Source organism: Myotis myotis, unplaced genomic scaffold, assembly GCF_014108235.1.
Source record: "Myotis myotis isolate mMyoMyo1 unplaced genomic scaffold, mMyoMyo1.p scaffold_m19_p_1, whole genome shotgun sequence".
NCBI classification, from domain to species: Eukaryota; Metazoa; Chordata; class Mammalia; order Chiroptera; family Vespertilionidae; genus Myotis; species Myotis myotis.
Genome location: NW_023416313.1, coordinates 152,451,227 through 152,466,795, shown reverse-complemented (window position 1 = coordinate 152,466,795; position 15,569 = coordinate 152,451,227). Strand labels below are relative to the sequence as shown.

General features: G+C 44.5%; 1 protein-coding gene across 1 annotated transcript in view; it reads left to right on the top strand.

Annotated features, from left to right (window-relative positions):
* The window catches only part of RYR3 (ryanodine receptor 3), a 370,839-nt gene that overhangs the window by 296,468 nt on the left and 58,802 nt on the right, over positions 1-15,569 (top strand). The window contains exons 65-67 of the mRNA XM_036346438.1: positions 1,604-1,734; positions 7,802-8,122; positions 10,286-10,526. Coding sequence (XP_036202331.1) covers positions 1,604-1,734; positions 7,802-8,122; positions 10,286-10,526 — 693 coding nt within the window. The remainder of the gene's footprint in view (positions 1-1,603; positions 1,735-7,801; positions 8,123-10,285; positions 10,527-15,569) is intronic.

Genomic DNA, 15,569 nt, shown 5'->3' with positions numbered 1-15,569 from the left:
GGGACCCCTCAGTCCGCAAGCCGACGCTCCATCCACTGAGCCAAACCGGCTTCGGCCATAGTCAATGCTTGTTATCCGCGCCCAGAGACCCTACAGTTTTGACATTCGGGCTTCTTGGTGCTGCCAGATGTGTTGGCTGTTGTCACAGTGAAGAGCAGGTTCCACAGCCTTGGGTGCAGGTTCTGGTGGGAGCTTCAGGGAACCCGAGGGCTGAATGCCTTTCTGTTTCCACAGAAGTGCCATCTTGGGTTAAGCGTCTGCTCTTGGCTGCCAGTGCGCCCACTCTTGCTGGCGTTTTTCTCCATGGTGGTTCCCAAGAGACACAGCCTGACACCCTCCGCTTCAGGGGGTTAGCTAGTGAGCTTCACACTCACAGCATCAGTGCAAAATTTGAGTTAATCCCTTACAGAGCAAAGCGAACAAGATGGGCTTGAGCACTCTAAGCCCTTCCAGTTCTTAATTAGAGACCAATTGTCTACATTTCCCACTGATTATCTTGGCATTGAGGTCTACCAAAGAATTCACAATATTGGTTTGTTTGAAGAATTTTTTCCCTTATATGGGAGCTGACATCACGTGTGTAACTCACGGGACCAGTGTGTGATCTGTCCATGATTGAATGCCAATGGGTGAGGAAGAGGAGATATTTGTGGGTGAAAAACAGATATTTGTGGGCTCTGCTCTCTCATTCATCAGAAAGCAACAGATAACAGCCCCACACAGGGCCCTCAAGCCAGCACTGTCACTGTGCTGTCTCACCAGCAGAAAGGACCCACTGGGTTAGACAGTACAGCTCGAGGCTAAGTCCAGGTCTTCGAGGGAGAAGCACTATTTCAGTACCAGCTCCACGCAGACCAGCCAGTGGCTGGTTCCTGTCACTTACACTTGCTGACTTGGTCATCCCACAAGCAAGCACAAATCCTCTCAGTTAGAGAACCAAAAATCTGAACTGGGGAATCCCAAGCATTTTATTTTTGTTTGGTTGCTTGTTTCAGAGAAAAATTTCAAACCCAGAGCTTAATGCATTACATGCTGGACACTCAAATGTTTATGAAAGGAAGAGAAAGAAGTAACAGGTGTTAGAGGCCTTTCCTCTAAATCATGCAAGATGCTCTGGGCCCTATTATTTCTATTAGAAGTCGGGTATCTTATTTTGTGTCTAATTAGTACTTTTGGCCCATTATCTACTGTTCCCACTGGCGGACACAGGCTCCATCCATAGCAGAGAATAGACACAGAGAAATTACACAGACGATTTCAAAGCACTTTGAGGACAAGGAGGACCAGATTCAGTGTGGATGCCAGCAAAACTTGCTCTCAGACATGCTGGGAGATAAGTACAAAACTACATAGCATATTATATCACCTTGGCCAATTAATAACTGGGTTCCAAGTAGTGAGACCATTGCAAAGCATTGGTTAGTGTCCAGCAAAAGATGTGGGAGAAAGAAGTGTATGTAGCTCTGCTGAGCCCAGGGCCTGAGGATGTCCAGTGGAGTCATCTATGAGAAGCGGCCTGAGACATCCTGGGGAAGGGGCCTGGCCTGCCAATGGGGCCATTATGTGAGTGGCAGCACTTCTGAATGGACTTGTTTGTTTCCAGACAACGTCCTGCCCTTGGAGAATGCCTGGCTTCCCTGGCAGCTGCCATTCCAGTGGCATTCCTGGAGCCCACCCTTAACCGCTACAATCCGCTCTCCGTCTTCAACACCAAAACCCCCAGGGAGAGATCTAGTAAGTATCTTCCCACAGATCATCAGCCCGTGTGCTGGGAGGAGAGCCCAGGAAGGAAGGCCGTGCAGGCAGGGAGCGGTGGCCTGCAGCACTGCTGCTTGACATGCTCTGAGGGGCCAGAGGTCAGGGCTGGATGTGTTGCATGTTTCCATCTTGCTGGGAAAATGAGCATGGGCAAGCTCTTTGTTACTGTTAGACTTTGGTTTCTTCCCCCGTAAAATGAGGAACCTGAAACCTTGGGTTCTCTTGTCTGCCCTGGGTCTTCTCCTCCTGCCCCCTGGGGATGTGATGACTTGCTCAATTTCTCTCCGGGGTCAGCAGAAGGGCAGGTCTGCACTAATAACCTATTATGCTCTTCATGTCCAAGGAGAGACTCTTTCCAAGGATGATGACCACACGTTCTCCATCTGCACGGAGAATAAAACATAGGAAAACAACAGGGGGACATGAAATGACACAAGAACAGAGCATTGTTCTAAGTTCTAAGACAGCAGTCGGCAAACTGTGATGATGAGCCCACTGCCTGATTTTGTAAATAACCTTTTCTTGGAGCAGGTCATACCCACTTGTTTAGATGTTGCTGTGGCTGCTTTAGCACTATGTTGGGAAGGAAAAATAATCTTCCCTCTACCCTGCATTGTTCTTGGCTAAAACCCCTGTAGAAAAGACAGGTTAACAAGAGAAAAATAAAACCATTTTAATCACATACATATATACGTGTGCCCCACAGAGATGTGAGATTGGAAAGGTAGCCCGAGGATTGAGCCTTAAACACCATCTGGGCTAAGGAAAGGGGCAAAGGCATGGGCCATGGAAGGGAAGGAGGCAGTCAGGAAGGGGAGAAGAGGAGCTGTTTGTAAACAAAGGTTGCCAGGCCATTCAGATGTCTCTCAGATGAAACAGTCCTGCTGGGTAAGAGCTCTCTTCCCGGTAGACTGCCTTTCTATTGTAAATCCCTTTTATAAATGTGGAGTTTTTGACAAAAGAGTAACTTCTAATCTTTCTTCAGAGATTCTGTATGCTGTTTCTTAAAAATAATCAGCTCAAAATAATCGCTGTGCTAAAGAGGCATATTTGCAGTGGCACTTTCTGCTTCCCTTCCACTCCAGCGGCAGAGCTGAGTCATGGCAGCAGAGACTGTCTGGCCTGCGATGCCTAAAATATTTATGCTCTGTCCCCTTACAGAAAAGGTTTTCCACCCCCTATCCTAGAAGAACTTAGAACTGTAATGCAAGGCAGGTTGTAAACCTGCTCCTGGAAGGTGGAAGGGAGAGTCCTCCCATTTGGATGAATTGTGATCCCACCGATGGGCAGTGGAATAGAGGTGCTTCACACAGAAACCTTGAATCAACTAGAAAGAACTACAGTGATTCGGTGTAACATGAAACAAAAAGTAACATGAAGCAAAAATTACCACACCATGGGCCTAATCAATATCAAGAAAAACCATGCCTGGCCAGAGTTATTCCGTGCATCAAAGGGCCGCCTGTTCTTTTTCTTGTCAGGGCACATACCCTGGTTGTAGGTTCGATCCCTCATAGGGGTGTGCAGGGGGCGGCTGATCAATGTTTCTTTCTATCTTCCTCTCCCTTCCTTTCGCTCTAAAATCAATAAAAACATAATTTTTAAAAAAACGTAGTAAACCATTTCAAACCAGAACCATCCTATTCAGTACCAATATTTCCTTAAAATATTGATATACCAGACCAACAGGTGATGGACAGCATAGCGATTCTATTTGGTTCAGGCCCTCTTCTCAAGCTGCTATGAGATCCTAAGGGAGGGAGTGCTAAGAGAGTACAGGTTCATGCTCCACTCTTTACCACCAGTCTCCCTATCTAAGAATGCAGAGTGCTCAGCCAAGGTGGGCTTATCCCCATTTGCCTTTTCTACTAAAGATAAAAGAAACACCTTGCCCTCAGAAATGATCACCAGGATGGTTTAGATAAGGTCCCTTTATAAAACTCTTTTCCTGAGCAAGAATACAATGGAGACTGGTGTTCTCAGGGCTGGTGAAGAAAGAAACACTGCTGAGATGCCTCCACTTTCCAAAGTCTCTGATGAAATTTCCAAGTTAATTCCCTCCAGCCTCATCTCACCCTTTCTCTCCTTTCTTGGACTAGCAAAAATATGTTTCAACCTTGTGTTTTTTCGACCCTCTCATGATTCTAAATGAGTCACATCTTGCAGCTGAGTGGGAGCTGAGCAACTGAGTGGCTTTAGTAACGTTGAGAAGGGCTGTGACATCTGTAGGCAAATGCCAGACCAAGCGTTGTTCCCCAGTTCCAAAGAGACATGGGCCCAGTCACGACTGTACTGGACATTTATACATTCATTCTGCTCCAACTTTGACTCAAGAAATAGTGCACCTTTGTCTCAGTATCAGAAATATGTTGGGAAAGAGAGAGACCTACTCTGCTCTTGAACGCATAGAGGCACAGCAGCAGACAAAGTGAGAGCTTGACAAATAGATGGAGGAAACCTAGATCGGCTTTGGGAGGGAGGGGAACAACTCTGTCCCATTGTTCTCCTTCTCAAGAGCTATTTGAAAAATGTTGCTTCTTATTTTACATACCACTACATTGATTTAATAAGACACGTTCATAAATAAAAAATAAGTACCTGTCATTGCTTACTCATAAGAAAGAAAAGAGAGAAGGTTGTGATTAGAGATGACACAGTTCTTCATCCATTAGTGACATACTGTGGGACTCAGTACCCAAGTCCCCTGAGCCCATGTTTTTCAGCATTCAGTTAATCAAAGAGTGAATGCTGATCACGTGTATGGCTCTTGAAAAGTAGACTGTGCATGAATATGTATTATGGGGTAACCAAGTTTGCCTGGAGTCAGAGAATGAGTGATGGCCTAACAGACTCTATGGAAGTAGACTTCATTCATTATATAAAGTGGACGACTGAAGGGATTAAGAAGGGGCAGGAATGTATAGGGTGACAAATGAGGTGAGTCTTCAGTTTAGAAATACAATATGAACTGATTTATCAAGCCTTCAGTCAATTGGACATCTCTATTAATTGACAGTTAGTATTCTGCCAGCAGTTACTCATATTAGTAACTCTCCTACCCTACAAGATCCTGGTGCATTTTCTGACTCATCCAAAAATTATAAAGAGATGCCTAGAAAAGGCTTAATACTATTATGTGCCAGTTATCCAAAACTAGATAAAATCTTTGGTTATGTGTGGCAGTGGTCTATTAATCAGAACATTAGATTGGCCAAAACATCCTAATCACCAGCCAGTTTACTTTGCACACCCTAACTGGGATAATCAACCAGAGGAAGGAGGTCCAGTTTCCATGGAAGCTCTGCCTCCACTCCAAAGAGGTGGAGCTCTCTGCTGCCCTCTTCTTGAGGGAAGAGCTGCTCAGTGAAGAATATACAACTTTGTGAATCTAACTCAGTGGTTCTCAAACTCCAGCGTACATCAGAATCCCTCGGAGGGCTGGTTAGAATGAAGCTTGCTGAGTCCAGCCCATAGAGTTTCTAACCCAGTGGGTCTGGACTCAGAAGGTCCTATCACTACTTTGCTGCTGGTGGTGGTGGGAGGGCTTCACTTTGAGAACCACTGATGTAGAACAGCGATTTTCAACTGGTGTTTTGCAAGAATTTTTAAAACATGCAATACCTAACTATTTAGTCAGAGGCACTGACCTCTTTTCCCTTAGATTGTCAAATAAAAAAATAACAATAGCCAACACAACAATAACCATCTGGTGTGAATGAAGCAAAATTAAACCTATGTTTTGTCAGACCAGCAAAAAATATATATTTTTGGTGTGCTGCAGAATTTTAGTAATCAGTTTATGTGTGCCATGAGCTACGAAAGGTTAAAAATTGTTGATCTTGAAGATGAAAGGACAGTCGTTCAGATGATCCTCCCTAACAGTCTTGTGTCTGATTCTGACAAGACCCCGCTAAGGCTGTTTTTCAGGTAGATAACTCAGCAGCATTCATTCTGTGGTTTTATATGGCATTTATGTTTTCCTTAAGGGAAAAAAAGTATTCCTGTGGAGGTATTGTCTACACGCCATTTAAACACACACACACACACACACACACACACACACACACACACACACATGAGCCTTCTTATTTACAATTTTATAGCAAACAACTGTAAGCTTCAGTTGCACTGTGGTGGTTGGCATTACTCTGTGTGCAGAGCTGGAGGTAGACAGTTTCCTCTGTCTTTACCTCTTTATTCTGACACTGTTTGTGTAAAATTTTGTTTGTGAGAGTCTCCCTAGGTCCCCATGTTGAGGTCACCCCTGATTGCTGTTGTTCTGCTAAAAGATAGAGGCTAGACTTATTCTCTGAAAAAGCCTGTGTGGACAGGGGACCATATCTGGCCACTGTAAATCCGGGAGGCCAGGGGTCTTTGGCTTTCATGCTGTGAATCCTTTTGAATGGTCTGGATTTTAAAGAATACTGGTCTACTCCGAGCTTCCAAGGCAGAGAGATCCTTAGCCTGCTACTTACCAAAGGCCGTAGTGATAACAACAGCAAGTCATCCTAAGGAAAGCGTGTTGGGACCTCATGGGACTGATCTGTAGCAGGGAGCTCCCCGGGGTCCATTGCATTGCCACATGCCACCCAGGAAAACCACCTGTCTCAGCTACAGATTCACTCACTCCATTGTAGCCAGGGTTGTTATTTTGTATGTCTGCTCTAGGCAGTATGATCACAAGGAAGATCAAAACAGTCCCTTTCAACCAGCCAGTATTTCTAAAAGCCAAAGAATTTGCCTTGGCCCCTTATTCATTAACCCTTCAGCTACTGTGGACCCAAGATCTGAAGCAGACCCCCAACCAGCAGCAACACCAATAGTAGCAGAGGGCCTGCAGGCATAACCCGCTTCACTGAACACAAACTTCTATTTGAAGGCTTCTGCTTTGTCCTGAGAAATTCATGAGAACTTTACTTCTAGTATCAAAAATCATCTCCTCAAATCTTCTAGTGGGACTCATGCTCTGGGAAAATGCTCCACAATTTCCTGTGGTTTCTCAGACTTCCTCGCCACTGTGGTGCCTGATGCTTTGGCCCAGCGTGAGAAGTTTGGCCTTAAGGTGGCGTGTACCCACCCCCAGGCCCAGGTGGACTCTGTGGGGAGCAGTAAGATAAAGGGATGCACCTGTAGAGCTTTGGGCTTGTGCTTCTTTCTCAACCAGCCGTGTCCCTCACTCAGCACCCTTTTTGTCTTCTCGCCTGTTAGGAAGCTCAGGATGCTTCCAGTCTCTCTTCCCAGCTTTAGGGGGAAAGTGTCCTTTTCCTTAAAGAGAACAGGACAGCTAGCCCCTGGCTGCTTCTGTTGGCTCCTCTTATATCTGATAACCTTTAATGTGGAACTCTGTTGCCACTTCATCCTGTCTGTCCTTGTTCAGTGAAGTGACTGCAGTCATTCAGTGTGAGGAAAGGGCAGGGCTATTCATTGTTCCTTGCACATATGCCTGCAGGAACAAAAAGGCCTAAGTGATTGACAGATCACCTCAGGTCAATTGTAAATGCAGAAATCAACTCATGTGCAATGTTTCTTTCCCAAAACTTCCAACTGGATGGAACGTGTTGTTGTCTCTGGTCCCGCTGAGGCAACATGTGATGAGGTTTCCTTTCCTTTTCTAAGCAGTGCAGATGCCATCCCGGTGATTGAACCACGAGTTGGCAACCAAACACCCATTAGTGGCTTTTCTCTAACTAGATATGCCTTCCCTGCAGTGCACGCACTCAGGACAGGAGGGAGAAGCCCAGAGACCAGCTTGGTCACAGAGAGGTCTTGGGAAATGCCCCTCAGCTGGGTCCCTGTTATGCTCCTTTAACCTTCTGTTTAAGTGCTTCAAGCTGAGTGTGACATGTGGGGGGATAACCCAGCCTCTGGAAGCTACAGTCTTCAGCTGACAGAAGCTCCACATCCAGGGCTCCCTCACATGCAAGGCTCTGGGGTGGAAACTCACACCTACTGACCAAAGGGAGGGTGGGACAGAGAAGAGAAGGTTGCACCATTGTGCTTTTGAATTATTGCCCTTTTGTTCTTCCTGTATGCTCTCGGCCAGTTCTGGGGGTGCCAGACACAGTGGAAGAGATGTGTCCTGACATCCCCCCGCTGGAACGCCTCATGAAGGAAATCCACCACCTAGCCGAGTCCGGAGCCCGGTACACAGAGATGCCCCATGTCATCGAGGTGATCCTGCCCATGCTCTGCAACTACCTGTCCTACTGGTGGGAGCAGGGGCCTGAGCACCTGCCCCCCAGCACAGGGCCCTGGTGCACCAAAGTCACCTCAGAACACCTCAGCGTCATCCTGGGCAACATCCTGAAAATCATCAACAACAACCTGGGCATCGATGAGGCCTCCTGGATGAAGCGCATCGCAGGTACCACAGATGCCTTTCTCCCCAGCCAGCTCAGGGACCAAGATGCCTAGAGCCTCTTTTCACCTTAGACTCTCTTTAAACTGTTCTCCCTACCCACCTTTGTTACTTAACAGTAAAAAGAATTGACTTATTCCTCTGTAGAGTTTCTTGGAGCAAATGCTCCTGCCCCGCTCCCCAGCTAGTCCAGGCCTCTGAGACCTTCTTGATAAACTCTACCTGACGCACATGATCCTGGCTTCATTTGCTTTTGGTACTTAAGAATCCCCTTTGCTCTTCTGGTAATAATTGTCCCTATTTTCTTGATAAGTGATCCTTTGTGTTCTGCACATCTATAAAATTCCCTGCCATCTGGGCTGTGCTGTAAGTTTCTGGCAGTTGTATCTTACTTTATGCTTTCTTGGGCACTCTCTAATGCAGGTTCACAGTCGTATCACTTTGTTTTGGGGTGATTTTTGGGGGGATGGGGGGGAGGGTAGTTGTGTTCCTCTGGAACTCCTTACATTCAGTAGGCTCTTGATAAATGGTGTTAGCTGATTTTCTGTTCCTAGAGCAACCTCAAAGAAAAGAAAGACAGAAAATGAATAACCATACTTTCCACAGTCAGGAAACCATGAGTATTTAGTGTTCTCTGTGTCAAAGTAGAGTCTGAAGGGATAGAAAAGTCCTTTCTTTGGATGGACCCATAATTTAGATAGAGGAGTCCACCAGAACAACTTCACCCAAGGTCCTGGACCGTGATACATGGTGGCTGAGTCCCAAGGAGTATCAGCCTAACTCTGGGTATTTCCCTTCCCAGATAAATTAGTAGGCATTCCTCTGCATGACCAAGGAAGAAAAGTTCCTACCTCCTTCTTTTCTCAGAAATGAACTGAGATCAAAATTATAAATATTTGGGTGCTAATGGTTACTAGATAGGAGAGAGAGGCTTCTGTGGACATGAGTACATAAAGTTGGCATTCCTTTCTTACCTGTTAGCCCTAGAATATTGTTAACCCTGAGGCATTTGTTGATGAGCTCTCATTTGTAAATCTGGATTAAGGGAAGGAAGGAGATAAAGGAACAGCTCCCTTAGCCCCCTAGAGAAGCAGAGAGAAAAGAGGTCACAGCAAGAGAGGCACTGATGGGAATGGAACTTGACCTTTTATTCCACAGATGAATTAATTCTACCATCAGGCCACTTAATTCCTGGTACCTGAACAAAATCAATTTTAAATAGTAACCCCCAAATCACCCACATCTGGAGTAGCCATTCTAATTATAGCTCAAGGCAGAAAGACACCTCTGTGTGGGATGAGGTGTGGGGTGAAATCCAAGCCTTCATGGCTCTGAGTTTCGACTTCTTGGTTAATGCATCTCAGCAGAGAGCTACCGTCACTTTCTCTTTCCAAAATGGTCTTCTTTATGAAATTAAAAAATAAGACAAAATAAGATTTTTTAAATGCTGAAAAGTAGGCTGTTTTCAGTTAAAATGCCCTAAGCTAAAGAAACTTTGAAATAGACATTAACATTGTCAACAGTTCATGACTCATTCATTTCGTTCCACTTTTTTAATATAATCACTGAGGTTCTTCTCTTTATTATGAATTGAGCCAATAGGATATTCCGTTTAACAAATAGGGTGAGACATAAAGTTTTTATCTTTCTCATTAAGAAGGTCAGGATGATAGTCCCAAGTCCCACTGAGGCTTGTTTCTGCTCTTTGACTTCTAGCAGCCACCTCTCCCTCTCAGCTCATTATTACTGATAATAGTTTGTCTGCCTTCCTCAGGGCCCCGGGGAGCCTCCAGGCATTGGGCTGATAGTTCTCAAGTGTTGGATGCTAAGAACTATGGTTGCGTTAACATATTTTTAGCAACAGATTTTTCTATAAAATAACCAGAAAGCATAGTGTTCAGTGCCTACTCTTGGCTTGGCACAGTACTGGTTATTATGAACAAAATGCTTTGTTCAAGGAGTTTATAATTTAGCTAGTGAGTCAAAACCAGCATGACCATACTATAATATGATTCAAGATAGCCGTTAGGGAGAACTAGGGGGTGTGAACAGGTGCCACCCTAAGTTGATGGGTTTTCAGAGCCTCAACCTCTCAAGTGTCACTTCTTTCCTTTCATCAATTGTCATACTATGTGAAATGAGGGGGAGGCCCTTTGTTTGCAAACGCAGTGTACGCCCAGCCAATCATCAGCAAAGCCAGGCCTGACCTGCTCAGAAGCCACTTCATCCCAACTCTGGAGAAGCTGAAGAAAAAGGCTGTCAAGACTGTGCAGGAGGAAGAGCAGCTGAAAGCTGACAGCAAAGGGGACACACAGGAGGCGGAGCTCCTCATCCTGGATGAGTTCGCAGTCCTCTGCAGAGACCTCTACGCCTTCTACCCCATGCTCATCCGCTATGTGGACAACAACAGGTACAAAGGAGGCCTGGGGAGCATATCCACAGGGAGGAAGGTGGTATTTGGCTATGTTAAAGTGATAGAGGGAGGTCACAGCAGCCTCCACCAGCTCCCTTGCCCAATAATCCCTAGTGTGTGACCTCTGAGCGATGCTTTCCTTGACCAGTGATTCTATATGGTCAGTGGCACAGCCACCCCTTCCATCCTCAAATACCACAGGTGAGAGGGAGTTGGTCGAATAAGGGCAGCAGTGACCCACTCCTGCCCTTCTGCTGTTCTGTCACACATTCATTCAGTAGATATGAATTCATTCAGTAGACTGTCAGGCATTGGGGAACAGGATGAACAAAACAAATGAAGATGTCTGGTGTAGGGAGCTTTCATTCTGGGAGGGGAGTGGGGCATGCAGACAATAAACAAAATAAGTACTTATATAATTATCTATACTTACTTTTATATTTAAATATACACTTTACATATAAAAGTAATCTGCTCAAAGCAGGGTAAGGGGAATTAGGAGTGCCAGGGTAGGGTGGAGTTGCTGTTGTAAACAGAACATTACTGAGAAAGCAACATTTGAGCAAAGACCTAAAGAGATGAAGTTAGGAACCCTGCAGGTCTGGGAAGAGTGTTCCAGGAAGAGAGAACATCTGGTGCAGGCCCTGAGGAAGGAGTGTGTTTGGAATGTTCAAGGGATCACAAGGAGACTAGTGTAGCTGGGGAAGAGTGAGGGGTGCAGAGAGTGTAGATGTCGGAGAGGCAACATGAGTCAGGGCCTTGGAGGCCACTGTGAAGACTGGCTTTTACTCTGAGTGAGATGAGAAGTTGGTGGAGGTTTTGAGCTCATCTGTGATGTGATCTGACTCATCATTTGAACACTATGGTGAGGGATGGAAGCAAATAAGGAAGTAAGGAGACCAGTTGGGAGGCTCACAATGATCCAGTCAAGAGCTGATTGAGACAGAGCAGACTAGAGGTTGCCAGACTGGAGGGGGTTTGGAGGAGGAGGGTGGAATGGGGAACAACTGCATAATGGGATTGGGGTTTCCTTTTAGAGTCCTGAAAATATTTTAGAAATAGTAGCCCAACATTGTGAATGTACTAATTGTCAGTAATGGCCATTTTTATGTTTTATGTATTTTACCACAATTAAAAAGAGGTGGGCTAGAAGGGGTTAATGGCGGGGGTTGGGGGGGGGGGGAGGCAATACTTTCAACAATAAAGATTTAATTTAAAAAATGAAAAAGAAAAAAGTTGATGTTGGCTGAGGCCAGCATGGTAATAATGAAAGTTGACAGAAAGTATCAGATTCTGGGTCTATTATGAAGTAGAGCCCTCGGGACTTCCAGATTAGGAATGAAAAAAAAGAGGTGAGTGAAGTCAAAGATGATTCTGGCAAATGGAAGGATGGGGTTTTTATCAGCTGAGTTGAGGAAGATTGTGGGTACAGAAGATGTTTAGGGGAAGATCAGGACCTCGCTTTTGGACATGTTAAACCTGAGTTGTCTAATCAGTATAGAAATAACAGTGTTGAGTGGGCAGTTGAATATGAGTGCAGAGTTCAGGAGAGGGGTCTGGTATAGACATAGGAATTTAGGAGTCATCAACATATTGGCATGTAGTCTTTAAGAACCATGAGACTGGATGAGATAAAGGATTGAAGGGGAGAGAGTTCTAAGGACTCAGCCCTTGTGCTCTCCAACATGAAGAAGTCAGACAGAGGAGGAGGAACCAGTGCCTGAGACTAAGAGGGAGTAACCAATGAGACAGGAGGAAACCAACAGAATGATGTGTCCTGGGTGCCAACTTTATAAGGCATTTCCAGTAGGAAAGAATGATGAATGAAGTTTATTGGTAACCTTGACCGGAGCAGTTTCAGTGGAGCAATGGAGATGAAAGCCTCTTTGGAGTGGACTAGAAGAGAATGGAAGGAAAGGATTTAGAGACAGCAATACAGACAACTTGTTCAAGGAGTTTTATTATAAAGGAGGACAGGGAAATGGGATGGTAGCTAGAGACAGAAGTAGAGCCAAGAGAAGAGTTTTTAAGATGAGAGACTAGTCAGCTTGTTTCTTTGCTAGTGGGAATAATCCAGTAGAGAAGAGGAAATTGATCAGAGTGAGAGAGGATTTCTTTTTATTTTATTTATTTATTAAATTGTTTGGGGTGATTTTGGCCAACATGAACATATAGGTTTCATGTGTGGGTTTCTATGTTACAAGATCTGTTTCTAAAGCAATGCCCCTTAAACAGGCAAAGGATCAGCCTCAGATAGTTCATTCACAACAACAGGCAGGGAGGCAGAATTATTATAAAGGCAGTGCTTATTAAAGTACATTTCATTTTTAAAGCAGCTATCAGCTGTTAAAGTGTATATACATTTATGGGGGGACACCCTGTATATGGATGGGTAGAATCTGTAGGAATCCCTTCCTGATTGCTTCCATCCTCGGTGAAGTAGGAAGCAAGATGATCGGCTAAGAGTGAGGATGGGGAGACGTTGCTTAGAGATTTGAGGAGTAAGAAGAAGATATAAGACAGTGGCCAGGGAGAGGTGGGAGAGCAGATGGACCAGAGAAGTGTGGTGTGATGCCAAGTAGCATTAAGGGCCCCACTTGAGATCCATGATTATGAATTTAAAGTCTTTTTCTCCAGTCAATTCTGCTGCCAGGTTTTGGCTCAGAGTAGGAAGAGAGGTTGATTTGATCAGGGTTGGAAGTTTGCAAAGTGAGTATGACAAAGAAAAAAATGGGTTAGGGAGTCGAGGGTATATGTAAAGTAGTGATTATGAAGATTGACTATGGAATTTAACGTGAATGATGAGGGAAATGAGCACATAGGAGACTAATGACCATAAACAGGAAAAGGAACAAAGTATTGTTGGTCCTAGTGGGAGTCAAAGACCAAATAGATCTTTTTTATTATACCATACCCTTTAACTCTTGCAGGCCTAAAATACAAATTTGGGGAAGCTTGATTTTAAAATACCTCATTGTAGATAGTGAAAAGCCTAAGGAATATTTGAGGGAACATTCCTAACATTTTGAGTGGTATGCCATTCTGTCATGGGCAGGAAATAGGCCTGAATATGCCCATTTTAGAATTTATTATATAAGGCAAATTGTATGTACTATTTAAAATAATTAAGATTACTTATATTTAGCATTTCAAAATAAATACCTTACACACACACACACACACACACACACACACACACACACACACACATTGTGTGTATGTGTGTCATAAAATCCCTTACCTATCTATGGGACATTTGACTCACTTTCTCAAAAGAAATCCTGCTTTGAGAGTCATCATTTTAGTCACTTCTGATTAACATATTATGTTAACAGTTTAGGGAAGGAATTTGTCAGAGTTTGAGGTGAAAACAAAAATGAAAGCAGAGTAAGGTTGCTCCGAGAATAGCTCTTTAATGCCATTTGTCACTATTGATGATCAAGACTGAAGATAGAGTGTGTTCCGCCTGCACCGTGTTTGACAGTGCTAAAAATGGCAATGTCAGAGAGTCTTTGAGATCATCATTAATTCATTCATCCCTGCTTTTCAACCTGTTCTTCCCTGAACACCAGGGAGCATCATGGTCATCTGAGCCTGGCTTGGAAATGCCTCCTCCTATGTGTGTGCCTTTACCTTTTTCAAGTCCTTTCTTTACCCCAAAGAATTAGCTGGCTTGGAGTTCTGGAATGGTGGAGTTGGCAGGAATATTTGAGGTCCCTTCATCTACCCTCTAACTGGATGAATAAATACCCCCTTCCTTTTTCCAGCAGTGCATTTCTTGCCTCTGATTATCCTCTATGGCTATACACAATAGGCACACCTCTCCCTGCGTGCAACTCCCATTCTAGTCTCAGACAGTTTAAGCCATTTGAGCTCAAATCTGTAATTCCTACCATTGGCTCTGATCTTGCTCTTTGGAGGCACACAAAACTAATGACAATCTCTCTTGTGGCAGCTCTTCAAATATTGAAGGGGGCCATCTTCTCTTCTCCTCCCTGTCTTTCCTCGTTACATTAGACCTTTGTACTTCCTTCAGCCCTGGCATGGCAATGTTTCAAGTTTCTTCACCATCTACAACACTTGGAAATGCCGTGCGTCAGTGTTCAGCCTGAGGCTGACCCAGAACAAGCAGGAATTCCAAGTGTGGTGTGGGGCAGTCAGAGCAAGGCAAAGCAGCTCTCCATCTCCTCCTCCAGAAGATACTAGGTCAACATAGGTCCAGGACAATCTCTCTACAAGACACACTGGCTTGACTACCTTTCTCAAAAAATGCAACTCCCTGGAAATAAGAAACAATCAGAACATGGAAGCAAACAACTTTAAATAGTGTGATTTTGGAGAAAACTCATCTCTCAGCCTTTTGAAGGGAACTCTGTGTAGTGACTGCTTCAGGCTGTGTCTTCTACTGGAGGCTCAGAAATAAGGCTGAGAGATGCTCCTACCTCTAAGTCAGACAACCTGACCATGAACATAGGAACATGGCTTTACTTTCTTTCAAAATCTGATAACTTACCTTTTTGAGAATGGAAGTCAAACTCTCCTTACTCTTGCCATCGTCCAAGAGTTTATTATTGTGCTTCTTTTCTCCATCAATATGCACATTAATTTTATCCACTTGGGTTGCTTCAGCCATCACCTCCACTGATCATTACCTCTAAACCCAACCTTCTTCCCACCTACAGCCTTGCATTTTCCCATGGCCCTTTGGCAGCATGCAGTGCAGATAAAGAGACTCAGGAATCAGTTAAGTGCCTCTAAAAGGATCAAGTGTCTGGATATTAAGAGAGATCATGAATTCTGTGGAAGAATGGGAGCAGGGGAAGATGAGCCTGGTACATCATGTGAGAGGAAGAAAGGCTTTGGGCAAGGAGGAGAGGCAAGGTCAGGATCTTCTCATCTGCAAATACCATCTTACTCTGGCTTGAGAGAGGTGCAGTGAGTTTGTGAACATGGGGGAAGACATTTAATTAGATATTCTTCATGCATACCCACCACTCTAAATCTGGTGAAAGGAGTTCACCAGAAATAAAAAGTAAAGAT